General features: G+C 36.3%; 2 protein-coding genes across 2 annotated transcripts; one reads left to right on the plus strand and one right to left on the minus strand.

The window, feature by feature from the left end:
- Positions 1-2,069: 2,069 nt before the first annotated feature.
- On the plus strand, positions 2,070-2,825 carry LOC115967005. The gene has a single exon (XM_031086121.1). The coding sequence runs from the start codon at positions 2,070-2,072 to the stop codon at positions 2,823-2,825; it is 756 nt and encodes a 251-aa protein (XP_030941981.1).
- Positions 2,826-9,122: 6,297 nt separating this feature from the next.
- Positions 9,123-14,702, minus strand: LOC115968318 (probable alkaline/neutral invertase B). The gene is made up of 5 exons (XM_031087677.1): positions 13,832-14,702; positions 12,700-13,187; positions 11,583-12,014; positions 10,136-10,694; positions 9,123-9,703 (listed from the first exon to the last, which is right to left on the minus strand). Exons 2-5 carry the CDS (start codon positions 13,126-13,128, stop codon positions 9,408-9,410), a joined length of 1,716 nt encoding a protein of 571 aa, XP_030943537.1. The 5' UTR covers positions 13,129-13,187; positions 13,832-14,702; the 3' UTR covers positions 9,123-9,407.
- Between the last annotated feature and the right edge of the window lie 3,574 nt (positions 14,703-18,276).

An 18,276-nucleotide genomic window follows, 5' to 3' on the forward strand; every position in this document is an offset into this window, starting at 1 on the left:
TTATTTATTAATAATCATTTATTGTGTTAGTAGTTTGTTAAAAAAATTATAAAATAATTTGTGCATTTAGTTTTTTTTTTTCTTTTCTTTTTTACTCAAATTAGCATACTTTCCTTATCAAAAAAAAAAAAAAAATAGCATTCTTTTAGTGTTTTTAGGATGTTAAAAATATAAATATTATGTTTGTAAAAAAAATCATAAACTAAATATATTCTAAAAATATATAAAAGTAAATATATTGTGTAATTTTTGAAAGTTTAGATATTGAATGTATAGATATTACATCTCAACATCAAAATATTGTGTACATTTTACAAAATCATATATATTTGTTGAAAAATTGTGTACATTAAATGTAAATAATTGTATACATTTTTTAAAAAAATGTGTACCTTCAATTTTATAGTATTGTGTACATTGTTTGGAAATATTGTGTATAGTAAATATAAAGAATTTTATATATTCTTTAAAATTTTGTGTATAGTGAATATATAGAGTTATGTACATTTAAAAAAAAAAACTATAGGTGTTAAATATTCATAATTACAAACTATAAACTAATTTTGTACATTCGATGAGGGTTTGAAAATTTGTGTACCTTTAATATTTCGAATAGTGTATATTTTTGCTAATAATATAATTATATTTATAATGGTTATTCTTAGTGTGAGATACATAAATTTAATAAGGTAATAGTGTCACGTGTCATATCCGAGGCCAATGCAATTCCAAGGAGACCATACCCTCGGACGGCAAGGCTAGAAGGGGGGGAGCCTTAGCCATGTCATTGGCACATTACCAGAGGAGACCACACTGTATAGGAAGAGATTTAGAGAGGGGGTTAGTCCTAACATGTCTGAAGGAATGGTAACTACCACCAAATTTAATGCAACCTGCCAAATCTCCTAGTCGCATTTATGTGGAGAAGACCCCTAAACAGTGCTGTCTTGGTTGCTGCAACTCACAGAAGATTTAATATTTCGAATAGTGTATATTTTTGCTAATAATATAATTATATTTATAATGGTTATTCTTAGTGTGGGATACAGAAATTTAATAAGGTAATAGTGTCACGTGTTATATCCGAGGCCAATGCAGTTCCAAGGAGACCATACCCTCGGACGGTAAGGCCAAGAGGGGAGGAGCCTTGGCCACGTCATTGGCACATTACCAGAGGAGACCACACTGTATAGGAAGAGATTTAGAGAGGGGGTTAGTCCTAACATGTCTGAAGGAATGGTAACTACCACCAAATTTAATGCAACCTGCCAAATCTCCTAGTCGCATTTATGTGAAGAAGACCCCTGAACAGTGCTGCCTTGGTTGCTGCAACTCACAGAAGATTTGGGAAGGTATCTGATGGGACAAACACTCAAGTAATAGCCTACATGATCAACAAATGGAAGGCCAAGATCAACTGAAAGAGGTTATATAATGTAAGAGATCCTGTTGAAAGAAGGGGGGGAGGTTCATTAAGAATCCTAGAGAGAGAACTACTGTAGCAAATCGTTCTTGAGATCAATCTAATATGAGTATTTGTCCTCGGGCCTTGGCCGAGGACTAGTATTCTTCATTGTTCCTTGTCTTTTTCTTCTTCTTCAACTGTGCTAGGTTATTTGATTCAAATTCCCGCCTCTACAAATTCATTGTATTATGTCAACTCATTCTTGGCACTTACAATTAGTGTCGTTTATGGGAAATTTCACTTAATCTACAACCTTCAAGGAGAATGCCAAAGGATGTCTAGCAGGGAAGGATCCATGAGTTCTCATCTTGGGCAACAGGACTAGTTCGTAAACTTGGAAAACCGCCAGGACCATGAGTTAGCTAGGTCTGAGTCTAGGAGCTCGAGACCAGCACGTTCCAGTCAATGCAACCACAGTTATTCGAGATTGTGAAGCCATCTCTCAAGTGAGACCGTTGGCCTAAGACGGGAGGTGAACCATCTATGTAGGCAAATAAGGCAAAACCAAAGAAACCAATGGAGTAGGAGTCTCACTGCGAGCTCAAGCTCTAGTTCAGAGCCAGAACGAGGCCAGTGTAGGAGAAGTAGGACGCCTCCTAGCGAAATGGAAACAAATTCTTCCGAAGATTACCACAAAAAAAGGCAACATCGCAAGCAGCACAAACCCATCTCCCAGGGAGATAGAGGTAGGGACACCATAAGCAAGGCCCTTTCCCAGATATCCAAGTCACCCTCCACGAGGCAAATCGAGAGGGTCGAGTTGCCTAAACGCTTCGCGCAACCCTCCTTCACCATTTACAACGGGAGGACCAATCCCAAAGAGCACGTTAGCCACTTCAATCTAAAGATGACCATATACACCAAAAATGAGGCTTTAATGTGCAAGGTGTTTCCCTTCAGCCTCGGTTCAATGGCAATGAGATGGTTCGATGGACTACATGAAAGGTCTATTGATTCCTATGAGGAGCTCACTAGAGCTTTTAATGCAAGGTTCGTTACGTGCAATAGGGTGCCGAGGACATTGGACTCCCTACTAATGCTATCAATGAGAGAGGGAGAAACCTTGAAGACCTACTCGGATATGTATTGGGAATTGTACAACGAATTGGATGGGGACTTTGAGGACGTTATGGTATGCACTTTCAAGAACGGGCTACCCGTCGAGTTCAACCTATGGGAGTCCCTCACTCGGAGACCAGTTCGGACCATGAAACAATTGATGGACCGGATAGATGAGCATAAGAGGGTAGAAGATGACCGAGCAAAAATTAAGGGAAAGGCAAAGGGCTTCCATGACCAGAAGGATAGCCTCTTCAATAAGACAAGGAGAAATTGGCCCAAGGCAAACTTCTGCAATTAGGGACAACTACCTGAGATCCAACCGATTAACTCGATGTTCAGGGTCCCAATCCACCAAATATTGCAGAAAATCCGGAATGAGCCTTACTTCACTTGGCCACACAAGATGGGTGGAGATATAACCCAAAGAAATCAGTCAGTGTATTGCTAATATCATCAGGATAAGGAGCACACCACTGAGGAGTGTAAAACCCTACGGTTGTACTTGAACCGTCTACTTAAGGAAGGAAAGTTGGGAGAGTTCATGAACAAGACCTTGGCACAAAGAGGAGCCCCACATCAGGGATACTAGGAAGGGTAAGCACCACGGCCCTTCTTAGGGACTATTCATGTTATCCTCGTTGAACTTGAGTAGACGCTAGTCATGTCAACAGGGGAGATGTCCGTGTCTCCCCCCATTTCCTCGACTTGCGCCTGAGTGTTCTTGAGGTGAACCTCAGCACTCTTCCTCTCCCTGTCCTTAGTAGCCAACTTCACAGCAAGCTCTTTATTCTTCTTCTCGACAATGACCAAGGACTTCCTAGTCTCTATGCAAAGATTGTCTGCGAGTCTAGCCTTAGACCGGACATCTTTCACCCACTCTTCGGCCATAAATACCTCCTGGATTGCCTGTGCAAAAACGAAAAAGGAATACCAAATCAAATAAGAAGAAGATAACCTAGCATGAAGTTAGTAAGATGTGTCGAAAGACTCGCTAATGCCAAGTCCCTTTTAAAGGACAGAAAGAGATCCTGCTGCTTTATGTTTTTCAAAATAACCATATCCTTCGACAACAGGAGGGGTTGCTCCAAGGCATTTGCAAGATAGTGGGTGTTCCCTCTTTAGAACTCCTTAATGGTGGAGTTCCATGGTATAGCAGCCCCGTCCAGCTCTAGCCAAAGATTCCACGTCGGGTTCAAAGGGCGCACCTTAGCCATATGCTTAGCCTCCTTACTTTCGGTCTAGGAAGCCCTTTGCTTACCTTTGGCTGTCTTTGGCACCTTCAAAGGAACCCCCTCATTGGAAGGGACCAACTCCCCCTTCTCGACTACCTCCTTGTTCTTCTTTCTCTTCCTCAGATTAGCAAGCGCGAAGGGGGAAGCTGAAGAAGGAGGAGGAGGAAGCTAAGAGCCCGAGGCATCTTTAGACATCGACCCCTTGGACCTACCCGCAAGGAGTTCATGAAGGCTTGGCCCCTTCTTCCTCTCTAGTGACATTTCTTCTTCTTATTCTTCTTCTTCTCCCAAACTACTAGTTATACGAGCAACGACAAATCCAGTGGAACGAGCACTTGAAGATTTGTCAAGTTTGTCTTCCGAGTCCGATACCTCAATCACAGGCTATCCCTACACCTCTCTCTCTTCCTTAAGCCGAAATTGGTTTATCTCTTCCTCAAGCAATAGGCGTGTGGAAGCTATTTCTTCTCTCAGAACCGCTTCTTCACGATGAGAACGATGCAAGGGCAGCTCGACCTGTACGCTACCTTCACGGGTTAGGAATCTAGGCACTGAAACATAATTCGAGCCAGCCAAGAATCACTCACTCTGATAACATTGCCCACGTCCTGAAACTTATCAGACAAGGGATTGAAATCAAGGATAAGATGGACAACTCTCAGTTGTCCGTCCTCACTCACGAACACCTCGAATCTCAGCACCCTGTTGAGATCTGGCATGTTGACAAAATTAAGATTGGGGGCCACGAATCTTTTATCTGTGAAAAAGTCGAGAAGTAAAACCACAATTAGAAAGGCGAGCCATTAGTCAGAAGGAAATAAACTACTAAAGAAATGCAGAAAGAAGCAAACTACAAAATTAATTCTTGTGTTAAAGGACTTAAACCTAGGGTACCCCACCTGGTGCTCCCTCCTAGGTTAGGTAGTGAATACTGTCATGCCATTCACTCGAGACGATCAGAAAGTCATCTTTCATGCCCTTGTTTGATTTAGAGAGACACGAGATAAGTCTAACGTTAGAAGACCTGGAGTTAAGGTAATAGCCAGAGTCTGGAAAAAGATGGCACTCGTACATCCAGACAACGTCGTGCCAGGTAAGGCCCAACTCCATTTGCTCGTTAAGAGTGTCTATACTACTTAAGACTCTAAATAGGTTAGGCGTGCATCGATGAAGGCAGATCCTATGAGCGATCAAGTAGTCCCTGGTCACTCTACCCATGAAAGCCTCATTCCCCTTTCTACAAAGGTGATCATTGGAATAATGACCTCCCCCTCCCTTCTGAGGGTGTGCCACTCACCCAAAGGGCAATACCGCAAGGAGACACCTCGGGGAATCTTATACAGAGCCCTAAACCCCTCTATACCTGCAGAGGAATCTACTAAGTAAGCAAATCTACCCATATAAGCAAGCTAAGGTGAAGGGAAAGAACTTTTTTGAAGAAAGAAATAGAAAACAAAAGGCCGAGGAGACTGGTTAAGGAGAAAAGAACCTAAGAATAAGATTAGGATAAACAGGGAACTTACAAAAATAATGACTGGAGTCACCTCAGGAGCTTCTTGAAAGTTTGAAGATTTGGAAAATGGGAGAAGTGAGTCCCCTAGGTGCCTTATATAGGAGGTAGAGTTGGGCGGGAATTACTCCGCCCAAATTTCGAGGAAAAATACCAACCGTAGGATCTCCATCCCATCATATCATGTGGGGAAAAAGGCGCTGTATGGAGCATTTAATGAGACGTTACGAACTCCGAAGCATCAGGAGCGGTTACAAGGCATAGAAAGCGATGTTCTCATGTGGGAAAATCAAAGAAGCGTGGGGAGCCAATCACCCAAGATTAAAACCCCATTTTTCTCCTCAGACAAAAGGGAAAAACTGGAGTTTTGAGGGGTCATTGTGGGATACAGAAATTTAATAAGGTAATAATGCCACATGTCATCTTCGAGGCCGAGGAGGCCGATGTAGTTCCAAGGAGACCATACCCTCAGACGGCAAGGTCGGGGTGGGGCGGGGGGGGAGCCTTGGCCACGTCAATGACACATTACCAGAGGAAGCCACAATGTAGAGGAAGAGTTTCAGAGAAGGGGTTAGTCTTGACGTGTTTGAAGGGATGGTAGCTGCCACCACATTTAATGCAACCCACCAAACCTCCTGGCCACATTTATGTGGAGAAAACTTTTGAATAGTGTTGTCTTGGTTGTCGCAACTCACAGAAGATTTGGGAAGACGTCTGATGAGACAAGCACTCGAGTTATGGCCTACATGATCAACAAATGGAGGCCAAGATCAGTTAAAAGAGGCTATATAATGTAAGAGACCCCCTTGAAAGGGGAGGGGGAGGTTCATTGAGAATCTCAGAGAGATAAATACTGTAGCAAATCGTTCTTCAGATCAATCTAATATGAGTATTTGTTCTCGAACCTTGGTTGAGGACTAGTATTCTTCATTGTTCCTTGTCTTTTTTTTCTTCTTTAACTGTGCTAGGTTATTTGATTCAAGTTCTTGCCTCTACAAATTCATTGTATTATGTCAACTCATTCTTGGCACTTACACTTAGATACCACAATAAATTTGTTATAATTGATATTTTTAATTTAATGTTTTATAATTTATATTAAATATCAACATTTTCATCTTTTTATTGTAATTTTGATTTTTTTCTTTAATCTGTTAATATTTTTCCAAAATTTATATGGTGTATCTGAATGTTGTAAAATATGTAAATATGTATAATTTAAGAAAGTCAACAATATTTTAATTTTTTTAAATTAAAATACTTAAATAATCAAAATTTAAATATTTTAATTGCTTAAATTATATGAAACAATGAAAAATTTTATTTATTTATTTTTTTAAAGTTTAGAAGGGAATCGAGAAATAGGATAAACATTTTATTCTTGTTATTTTACTTGAAAACAAAGCCAAAATTGAGAAAAAAAAATACTAAATGTATTAAATACTTAATTAGCTATTTAAAAAAAAAAAACATCTTATGAAGTTTTACAAAGATAATGTAAATATAATACTAAATTGGAATATAATAAAAATAATAATTTAATATGTAGAGGCAGTAGAGTTGTTCTTTTAATCTCTTTTTTTTTTTTTTTTTTTTTTTTTTTTTGTGGGTAAATCAGAGATTTATTAAATTAAAGAAACTGAGTTTGGACAAAGAATACATGTCAGAAACATCAAAAAATAAAAGCATTAAAATATTCGAAGACAGACAATCAAAAGCAGTGAAGTCTTCTTGTTGAGTAGCCCCTTTCTTAACTAATTTGTTTGCATATTGATTAGCTTCCTGGAAACAATGACTAACCTTCACCCTTGGAATTAAACCCAAAAGGTACCTGTAATCAGATATAAGAAGAGAATGTGATGTGTTCATGCAGTGTTGCCAAATCATCCATTTCGACAACCACTTTAGCATCCGACTCTACTTCTACAACTTGGATATTCTTCGCGATGCATAACTTCAAACCATCTCTCAAGGTCCACATTTCTGCCTCCACACTAATTGTTATTCCCATAGATCTTGAGAAGCTTGTAACCCATTTAGTCTCAAAGCTTTCATTCAAATCTATAGTATACATGTACTGCACGTATATCTATTTACGTTTTTTTTTTTTTTTTTTTTTTCATTTTTTATACTAATATATATATATATATATATATATATTTTTTTTTTTTTTAAATCGTGAACATAATAAAAGGCATACATGTATATCATATATATCACATTCCATATATTATTAATTTTGCATCATGTGCAATTTTATTTTTCCTTTTTTCTTTTTTGGACTCAAAAAATTAAGGGGAAAATTACATTTTTCAGTTAGAATTTTTGTTAAAGGCAACAAAAATTTCAAATTTGATTAGAAACATTTTTTTCTCTTCTAAAAATCTTGACTTCCATTAAAATTGACAAAAATTCTAAAGAGATGAGGGAAAATGTGTATTTCCAATAATTAAGAAAAACATTGCTGCTTTTTAATTTTGCAATTTCTCTGTCAAAACTACTCAACATTTTATTGCCCATCAAAATCAAAATAAAATAGCAATAATAATCATTGATGCTTTTTTTCTTTTCTTTTCTTTTTTCCCATAATGATCGTTGATGATTTTCATAACATAATTTGTTCCTCATTTCTTAGCTGATTCAACACTTAAATACACAAAGATAGTTAGATATTACATTTTTATTTTTATAGCTGAAATTAGTGAATCAACTAGGGAAAAAAAGAAGAAGGAAAAAATGATACATTTTCCGATCCCCAAATTTGAACATTTTAAACTCTGAGAGAGAAAAAAAACCACTAATAAGATTGATTAAAAAAATTCCTTTTTTTGAAAACTAATTCGAGAGGAGAGAGAGAGAAAGAGAGAGGCCATGGAGTGGGGAGAAGGGGGTGGGGTACAAAAAGTTTTTTATTTTTTAGGAAGGAGACCACAACTATGGGCCAATTGATCATTCTATTTGTTGGACTTTCTTTTGACAAACTAAATTGCGGGTCCTATTGTAATTTCAAAGGCACAAGCTTTAAACTATTATATATTTATTAAAAAATAAAAAATAAATAAAAATTGGAGGGGACTTGACTTTCCTTGGTCTAAACATGGGTTTTGGTCCCTGGTTAGGTCAATGATAATAATGGTATATAGACTATAGGAATAGTGTAACTGTGGTTCATTTGTTACTGTTATTTAAACAATAATTGTTAGTGTTTAAATAACATTACACGTATTTTCATACACTTTTTCATCTACATATATTTCCAAAAAATACAAACAACGTTGCTAGAACAACATTACCAAACGGGCTCTATGTCTTTGAAATTACACTATATAAATAGCGTAACAGTGTGTTTATAAACACACACACACACACAAAAAAAAAAAAATATATATATATATATATATATAACGGTGTAACTAGTAGCATTCCATTATTTATGATGAAGCAAATCGTACATATGCATTTGAAAGTTTGAAACCAATTAGCGAGAACATAGGGTCCATGTCATGGAAAAAGAGCACAACACAAATATGGAGGACAAGCATCTTTAGTTGTTTCTCAGGATCGAGCAGAGCTTTAAACACAAGGAGCAGTTAATCACTGTAGGACCACTGCATTAAAAAAATACATATGTGCCTTGTTGAGATACTTTATAACTATTTTTTAGATCTCTAAAAGGCATCTTTGACTTTGTTTTGAGGTGACAGGACTTCCATGTGCTTCTTTTTCTAACAATATTATTGTTAAGTACTGAAACTACATAATGTTCATGAAAACAATACTTATCTTATGCATGCATCAGATATATGTATTATTTCTCTCATTGCGTGTAAGTTCAATACTGCTGGGATCCACATGCTATAAGAGGGAGGCTGCATTCATCTGATGTAGGAGATTGACATAACTCCTTGAAAGCAATAAATATCCCTTGCAAGAGAGAAATATGGAGAAGGAATTACTATTCTATAGCAGTTATAGTCAAGCAAAAGAACTAATAGTACATACTACAAAGGCTTTATTGGTGGGGACCTGAAAGCTAAAAAGGAAATTGTATTAAGCTTCAATTAGCAATCTGCCACTATCCTTACTGAACAGGCCAGGTGGACAAAGAAAAATTAAAAAAAGAAGAAGATAAATAGCATTAGAAAGTCCATGAATTTGATCTTCTGAGCACAGGCTTCAATTGTTTGTCTTCCTCAAGTGATATCATGCCCAAATGAGATGGGTCTTCAAGCATCATCTTTGCCACCAAGTAACCAGCAATGGACCAGGTTTGGGATTTACGTGCCTGCTTCCCAATAAATCGACCAAGCGTTCCGTCATAATACTCAGGCCAGCTGTCTTTTAGCAACCTGGTTTCAGCAAGTTCAATGGCACGTCTTGCAATCTGGGGTCGTCCAGTCTTGATACATGCTGCAGTGAGAAGCCATAATAGCACTGCACACATTTGACATTCAAAATGTATCATCTAGCAGAAAACCTCTAGTAGGAAAGTTACCCAAAAAAAAAAAAAGATAAGGCACTAAAATTTTCCAAACATAATCATTTCAAAGAGTTACATACTGTTAATGGGTTATCATGTTGAGCTTTTTTGATGGGATATTTATGAGAGCAGAATCATGTTAACACTTAACACTTTTAATGTATTAAAAAAGACAGCAGGATTATTAGGGGGAAAACTTAAGCACAGAGTTGTACTTTCATTAAATAGAGTCTGCTGATGTAATTGTAATTTGAGTCTTATCATGAATTTTTTTAAGATGAATGATTAAAACTTCATTCATCAGCAGCATATGCAGCTTGTTGTACTGTGTTTTGAGACATAATTTGTGTTGAGGTAAATTACAATACAGATTCACAGAAGCATACCTGGCCAAGATCCACCATTGTGGTAACTCCATCTTGTATTTTTTGGGTCAGATCCTGTTACGATACGCCAATCATGGCTTTCTAATGCTGGATAACAAACCTTTAGTGGCATTTCTCCAACCAATTCCTCCCACCGTGATTCTATAAGATCCATAATTGCTGTGGACTGTTCAGGGGTTGCCAAGGATGACAATATAGCAATGCAATTGCCCAAGCAAAACCAACGGAAATCCATTCTTGCGGGACTGACATTCCCAATGAAGTAACCACCACGAACGGGCATAAAATCAAAAACCCAATCTGGAAGAGAATCAGGTATTACATTAAACTTGTTGACTGCTGTGTGTGAGTATTCTTCTGTTTTATATCGATATATATCATTAAGCTGCTTCAAGTCTAGCCAAAAATAGCTTCTCATGTGATAGCTTAAGGCATGAAGGCGTTTAACTATTTGTTCTACAACCTCCTTCCCTTCAACATCTTGCTTAAGTAAAACCAAAGCGCATCTTAAAGCCATGAAGAAAAGTGCTTGAATTTCAATAGGATATCCATAAACACCCTGGAAACAGAGATAACCATTAACCAATATTGAAGTGAAATAAAGGAAGTTAGAATGATAGGTTTAAGATAGAACAATTACTTAACACTAATTCCCATTCCAAGGAGAAAGTGGAACCAATATATACTAATGAACTTCAAAATTTCCTGAAACAATAGTATGTCTATGATGTTGATTACAAGAAATTCAACAACACAGTATCTTTTTTCTTGATAAAAAAGACTGATGTTTTTGTTTCTAGGGAAGATCAAGTTCTGAAAATCCTAGAACACTCAACATGTACTCAATTCAATGAAGCCATAAGCCCCAAAATATTGGGATTGGCTAACTGAATTAGTTTTCAACTTCATAGATAAAAATATCTAAACCAAACCAATCATCCCACCAGAAAAATATGCTGGGGAGTATATGATAAGCTACTAATCTGGCCACTTATGCCCCAATTTGGCCCACAGGCCTGCACCATCATTCTCAACCATATAACAATTTTTAATGCTCAATTTAAGTTATGTGCAAGAAAGAATTTAGAATAAATAAATAAAATTAGGTTTGGAGCAAGTCTTGTAAGAAAGTTCCCTTTTCCTTTAGCAATGAAACAGAGCATAGAGACCGATAAAGGTTGCTAGGCAATTCAATATAAAAGCACTAAAGGTGAAAGATAAGCACTATAAGATTGACACCAAAGAGTATGAAAGGTACTTCAGTTTTCTTTGCTCTAACATCCAGTTTACATTTGAAGTTAGTATCATGGTCACACTCCAAGTTCAGATTCAAATCATTGATGGATGTTCAGGACAGAGGTATGAAAGTCAAACAAGTTTGGCATTCTCCAGTTCTGGGCTTATGCTGATTATTAGAAGGGCATAAACTTAAATTTTGAGAACTCACCATTCTTCGATCAATCATACAGCATCCATCGGCACAGAGAAGAGTCGGGAAAGTGTCAAACCCTTCTGAAAGACATAAGCTCAGAATTAAGCGCATACCCTTCTGGCATTCAGGCAGTTCAGCCAAGGAAGTGTCTCCTGTAGATTTTGTGTATGCCCGAAGCAATATAATCCACCAGAATCCAGAATCAACTGGAGCAACTCTTCCAATTGCACTCTCACCAAAATCTGCTATTAAAGTCTCACTGTTTCTGACTGGATCATGTAGTACTTTGAAACTAGCAGGCATTACACCTTCTCCTAGCTGGAATCTATCAATCTTTTTCTCCCATGACTGAAGGCGAAGAGTCTTCAAAAGAAAATTTCTTACTATTTCGGGTTCTCCATTCATCAAAAAAGCCAATGCGCTTGGAACAAAGTCTCTCACAAAGACCTACACAGATGAAGATAGTTACCACTTAAACATACCAACTCTTCAGTCATTAAAACTGTGTTTAGGGCAAGGCACAGATCTATAAAAGCCAAAGTCATAACAGTATGCATTAAAAAGAAGCATAGATGGAAGACGGATTGCACTAGATAAATAGCCACTAAACTAATGGTAGTTATAAATACAGTAGACACAACTTTCATAAGGCAGCACATGATTAACATACTTTCACAAATTGCATCAATTCAAAGGCATTTACAATTCTAGAAGTCCATCCATATGTCAGCAATATTTTGCAAGGTTTTTCACTTGTCCAAGATCCAAACAAATGACATTCACAATTCACAGAAACATTTTTATCATATGAAAGCATAGAAATACCTGAACACAGATTAAATAAACGAATAAGATGGATGTAATAAAGGCTCAGATATAGTTGGCATGTTTAGAAGTATCAACAATCAAGACTCCGTGTCACATGTAATGCATCATAAAGCATCTTTTTTTTTGCAACAACATGCATACGTATTACTTGAAGTGCTAAGAAAACAGATACATATTTGTACATGTGTGGTTGTGAGTGTTGGTACACTCTGGCCTCCCTGTCTACTACAAAACTAAAAGATTGAAAAATAAGAAGACAGATTAAATTAACTAGAGGAGCAAACAAGGGATACAGATTACTCACCTGATCATAGTTTAGTTTTTCATCAGAATTGTCCAATGCAGCAATTGTCCCAACTGGTTGACCACGGAAATGCACCAATGACCGCCTCAAAGCTTCCCAAGCTTCTGCAACCATTGGATGTGGCTCAAATCCCATGAGTGACCTTGGAGTATTATAACCTGACCGTCTACCAGGTGAAAACATATATTCAAGATGGTCATTTATTCGGCTAGAGTACTCGGCAGTTCTGGATGGGGGTGGTGGGGACATCCCAATAGATAATTCGTTAAGCGACCTTTCATCAAATGATCTTTTCCTCTCCATATTCAGAGGCCTTGGCCTGTCTAATAATCTTGAGAAATCACTTTCATCAAATTCAGCAACAGTAAATAGGGAATCGATTGTTCTTATATTTCCATTCTGAGACACATCAACATTGGGTGCAGACATTTTCAATGATCACAAATACAAATCAAGGGAGGCACTACGGTGGGTTTTGTGTTTACACCCTGCAATTGAATTAGCAGAAAGTTTTAGTTCCCAAGTTCAATCAATTCTGTGATAACTGATAAATGGCAATTGAGACATGGTCCAACCAGCCCATGAATTGATTATACAACAGGAGTAGATCAAAAACAATCAATCCCCAACTTCAATAAAAAGAAAAAGAAAAATAAAAAAGGAAATCCTATACATTCCTTATAAGTACTCCATTAGTGACCAAAAAATACGTAAGAAGCTCTAAATTCCCATTTTTGGTAAGCGGAGAACTATAAATATAAGATTCAAAAATCAAAACTTTTTTGTTTTTGTTTTTGTTCTTTTTTTTTTTCTTTTTTGCAACAGATTCAAAATCAAAACTTGATTGTCTTATCATGTTCGTTTTCTCTGCAACCAAAGAAAGGGCACAGCTATAACAACTCATACAGTCAACAAACAAACAAACGGCTCAAAATACCAAAAATTCTCATCTTTTAACAGCCTTTGCCAACTATCAAAACAGAAGGGAAAAAAAACTATCTTTATCCCAACAAACATGAATTTTGCCAAACAGAACAAAGAAAAAAAATGCGTGCATGTTAATTCAGATTGCATAGCAAATCTCCAACAAACCCAATTAAAATCTCATAACATAAAAGATCAGAGAACCAACCTCAGAATTATCACCACCACCCACTTCAGGAAATCAAAAAACGTGAAAGAAACTACCTCACTTCTGAGAGTGTAAATACAAGGAACCTGTGAAACCTTTGTCACGTACTATAAAGTGTGGGGGCCAGTCAATAATATATGTGATGTAAATCACGTAGTAGAGGGTGACTGGCAGGTGGGTCTATGTTTGTTTAGTGAAAAAAGCCATCGTCATTGGTCACCGTGAGCCACTTTCAGCGGAAAGAGAGTGTGAGTTGAGTGTGAGTTGAGTTTGAGTTTGAGCCTTTGGTGACGATGATTGAAATGGGTACTGAAGTGATGTACGGAGGAGTTTGATTGACATGTGATAGCAATATAATCTTAGGGCGGATATCAGTTTAAGGTTGAGTTTTCTATGGTAATCCTTGATTTTTTTAAAGAGTCGTACAAAATTCAATTAAATTGATATTTGTTATAAATTTATGATATTTCCCAAGGTCATAGGGACTCATTAGATTCCTCCTTATTATCTGCATAAAAAAAAATTATAGTTTTTATGTTACGATGTTTACTTCACCTCTGATGTAATAAATTATGAAGGGCTAAAAATAATAATAATAATAATAAGTTTGTGTAAAAATAATTGACGATCATTAAAAGTCAATCAAATGGCAAAATTGTTTTGCCCAAGTTATGTTGTTATAGGTGAAAATGCCACGCGGGGGATTGAGATTGACTGTGACAGATGGGTGAGAAAGGTTAGGGGGAGTTTGACAGTGATTAGCGAGCATGGTTGAAATTATGTGTTTGTGACTTTGTGTGTGTGTGTGAGAGAGAGTTGGGTTGTTGTAGTGTTGGTAGAGAGTGACATCTTTGCTTTGGAACTCGGGACGTTAAAGAACAACCAAGTGGTGTGTAGATGTACTGATGTAGATGTAGAGTAAACAAAATAATGCAGGTGTTTCTGCAGAGGAAAAGATGTCTTTTTGTACACGTGTACGGTCACCAGATCCAATGAGGTAACAACTACGATCATCAAGTGTTTGTTTCTTTCTTTTGTTTAGTTTAGCCAAAGGGTCTCTATTGGTATAATACGAATTGTAGTTTTGAGTCGGTGTATTTTTCACACATCCAACTGATTCCCCATTTAGATGCGTTTTGTTGATTGTTTGTTTTATTTGTTGAATGTAAGGTAGAAAAAAATGAGGAGAAAATGTATGTTTTTGGCATGGAACCCAATCACCATCAAAATCAGCTCAAAAAGCCTGAAAAGGGTTCTTTTTTTTTTTTTTTTTGGATTTTACAAACACACTAACTTACTTCTTTGAGTAGACCTACTGCAATACAAAAGCAATAGGACTGGAAATTCAATGTATCAAGCCATTTTTATTTTTTTTAAATTAATTTATTTATTAACAACTTTTTAAAACTTCACTTTTTTTTATATATACTTTAAATCAATAAATTCAGTGAGAATACTGATCCAAACACATATCATGGTCATTCCTAATTCAAGTTCTGACTTTGTTCATCAAATCAACTCTCAAAAAGAAAAAATGGGACTAAAAATACATTATGATATGTCTAACTTTATGAAGAAATGATATGTCTAACTTTGATTAATGGTCAACTTGGTTTTTATGGTTAATTTACCCTTTCTGAAATTTAAATTTGTTTTCTACAGATTGTCAGATTCCTTTCGGCCAAATTTGTTAAACTAAATTTTATATTAAATCATGATGATGAACTTAGGGCGTGGGAGTTTACCCTGGTGGATTATTTTATTGACCAAAAGTGGCTATATCATGTGATGAGTAGTTTGGCACATAAATTCTGGGGAAAAGATGATCTGGTGGAAGTTCTCATGTGGGGGGGGATAAGGATCTTTCCTTTTTCCTTCTTTCTGATATAGATGCAATGGATTCAGTTTTAGTAAAAGTACCTTGGCATATTTTAATAAGAAATTTGTGCTTAAAAGATGGCATCCAGGCATGTCTCTAAGTAGGGGCTGCATAAAAGTAGCTGCACAAAAAGTACCGCCCTGAGTGCAGTTTTTTAATGTGCGTTTGGAATTTTGGAGAACTGGTCCGGGACTCTGGGTCATGTTGTAAGCGCAGTGAGAATATCCCTTAAAATATGACAAAGTTGACTGTTTGAGACTGGGAAGAGGGTAAGTTGCGTGGAAGTTGGTCCTCAAGGAAGGAATTTGATATTCAATGGAAAAATGGGGTTGGGTTAACTGAATGTAGAATAACAATGGATACCAGCAAGATGTTTACAAGACTTGAAATGATATCATATTAGTAGTTATATTTTCTGCCTGGCCAGTCCTTGTGCCTCCAATTGCTACTAAAGAGCTTTTTCCTCAACCAGATTGATATAAAATAAACTTTAAGGTTGCAATTCATCCTCTATAAACTACCATTGCTGCTGTTTGTATAAATGAATTAGGAGAGGTCATTTTTGCTCACTCCTATCAGCTGCCACCTTCTGATCCTTTACAGGAAGAAGTTGGCTGCTCTTCTGGCTTTAAAGCTTGGGGTTCTTCACAAGTTTTATTTTGTTTAATTTGAAGGTGATTCAAAAAGATTATTGATGAGCCAAAAGTTGTATAGCTCATCTAACAAATTCTAGAGTTTCAATGGAGACATTTAAAGATCCTCCCTCCAATTATCAAATTATCTAAAAACAAATAAAAAGTATTATTGATGCCTTTTACATCATTCTTCCCTTCCCTCCCCTCCTCCCCCTTGTTCTTGCCTCCCTTCTCCTCTATTGTTAAGATGGCTTTGGGCTCCCTCTTTCATTGGGAATTTTCTTTTGTCAATAGAAATTTAACCATTTTAGTGCACAATTTGGCCCTTTGGGTTGCTAACTTCAATTGGGACTGGTCTATTTGCATCTCATCACTTCTTGTTTGGGTTTTTGTCCCGAAAGTGGGAGATGAGCTTGACCTCTTGTGGTTCCTACTTCTTCAAATAATATTATATTTCTTTATAAATAAAAATGTCAATCTATTTGTTTTATGGAGCCAGAACTTAGGAGGGCTCAAATTGAGGATTAAATATAATATATAAGGACATAATTTATTATAAATATTAAGCTTATGAGTTTCGATTTAATTATGGTAGGATTTTGTTAACGAATGTCTTAAAAGCAGTGATTAAGATATATTTAATACTTTATTAAATAACATTTTTATACATTTTTCAAAAAATAAATCATACTACACGTATATCCAAAAAAGCACATACAACCACAAATGAATTTGTAACCCTACCTAATCAATCACTATATCCAACATACTTAGAACTTAAGATTTGAATTAAAATGCATTTAGTAGGTTAAGATTGTTGGGGGCGATTTTTTGCACGTAGCCACGTGTCTTTTGTTGGAGATGTGACTTTGTTAGGCCCAGATTTGTTTTGGAGAGTTCATCCCGAAACTCGACATTGGGCCGCATAGACCAATGGCTTCTGGTATATTTTTAAACCTACAAAATAGATAAAGCCCAAAATCTTATAATCATGATAATGGTTAAAATAAATAAATAATATACTTATCATGATAGCTTTGATTAATTGGTGAGTTGATACGTTTTTATTATGTTTATTAAGTGATGTCCAATATTAGAAAGTGTTTAATTAGGTGTCCAATGTTCAACAATAGGATGAGTTCAATAGTCCATGTCTAGTTGCGGTTCATGGTTCATGTTCAACATAATAAGACATATCTAGCAATGGTCCATGTCCAAATAATATATGTCCAAGGGTGGTTCATGTCCAAATAATATATGTGCGATGATGGTAGATCGATTTATTAATATGTATATTCATTAATAAAGTATTAGTGAGATCATGTTCATTAAATAGTGAGATGATATTAAAATAACTTGCATCCAGCGGTAAAATAATAATGAATTACCATATGCTTAATAATGTAATTTCAAAGATAGAGAAAACATTGACCTATCTTTTATGTTTTCTGACCCCAACTGTGTAGCAACACTTCATTCTTTATATGATTTGTGGCTTTGGCCGCTTAGCATTAATGGGTTGATAACCTTTATATTCTTCATATTTTGTAGCTCTAGCCCTTCATGTTTTGCAACTCCAGCCGTATCACATTAGTAGGCTTTAACATTTTAGCAACAGGAGAAAATGAGTCTAGCAGCATAAGAACATTAGTCGAGTGGTATAATGATGATGAATAAAATATATTTAATAATATAAATTTGAAGACAAAAATATGATGACTTATCTTCATGTTTTGCAGCTCCAGCCATATCACATCGGTGGACTTAACATTTCAACAACCTTCATATTCGAAAGGGAAAAATGGGTGCAACTGGTGGGAGAGAGAGCATATCCAGCCGTGTGCATTGGTTGGTTAAGTTTATCCCCTTAATCATGCACTTAAATGATTTTTCCCATGTAATACTCTTTTAGTTTTTAGTCAAGTATGAGT

The sequence above is a fragment of the Quercus lobata genome, chromosome 11 (assembly GCF_001633185.2).
Source record: "Quercus lobata isolate SW786 chromosome 11, ValleyOak3.0 Primary Assembly, whole genome shotgun sequence".
In the NCBI taxonomy this organism is placed as follows: domain Eukaryota; kingdom Viridiplantae; phylum Streptophyta; class Magnoliopsida; order Fagales; family Fagaceae; genus Quercus; species Quercus lobata.

What these genes read in the sequence shown, in the direction of transcription:
- LOC115967005 (XM_031086121.1), top strand. Translation starts at nt 2,070, where the DNA reads ATGGAAACAAATTCTTCCGAAGATTACCACAAAAAAAGGCAACATCGC.
- LOC115968318 (XM_031087677.1), bottom strand. Translation starts at nt 13,128, where the DNA reads ATGTCTGCACCCAATGTTGATGTGTCTCAGAATGGAAATATAAGAACA. An exon ending in AAAAACTAAACTATGATCAG is followed by an intron (nt 12,015 to 12,699) that starts GTGAGTAATCTG and finishes TCATCTGTGTAG; the next exon opens with GTCTTTGTGAGAGACTTTGT. An exon ending in CAATGGTGGATCTTGGCCAG is followed by an intron (nt 9,704 to 10,135) that starts GTATGCTTCTGT and finishes AAATGTGTGCAG; the next exon opens with TGCTATTATGGCTTCTCACT.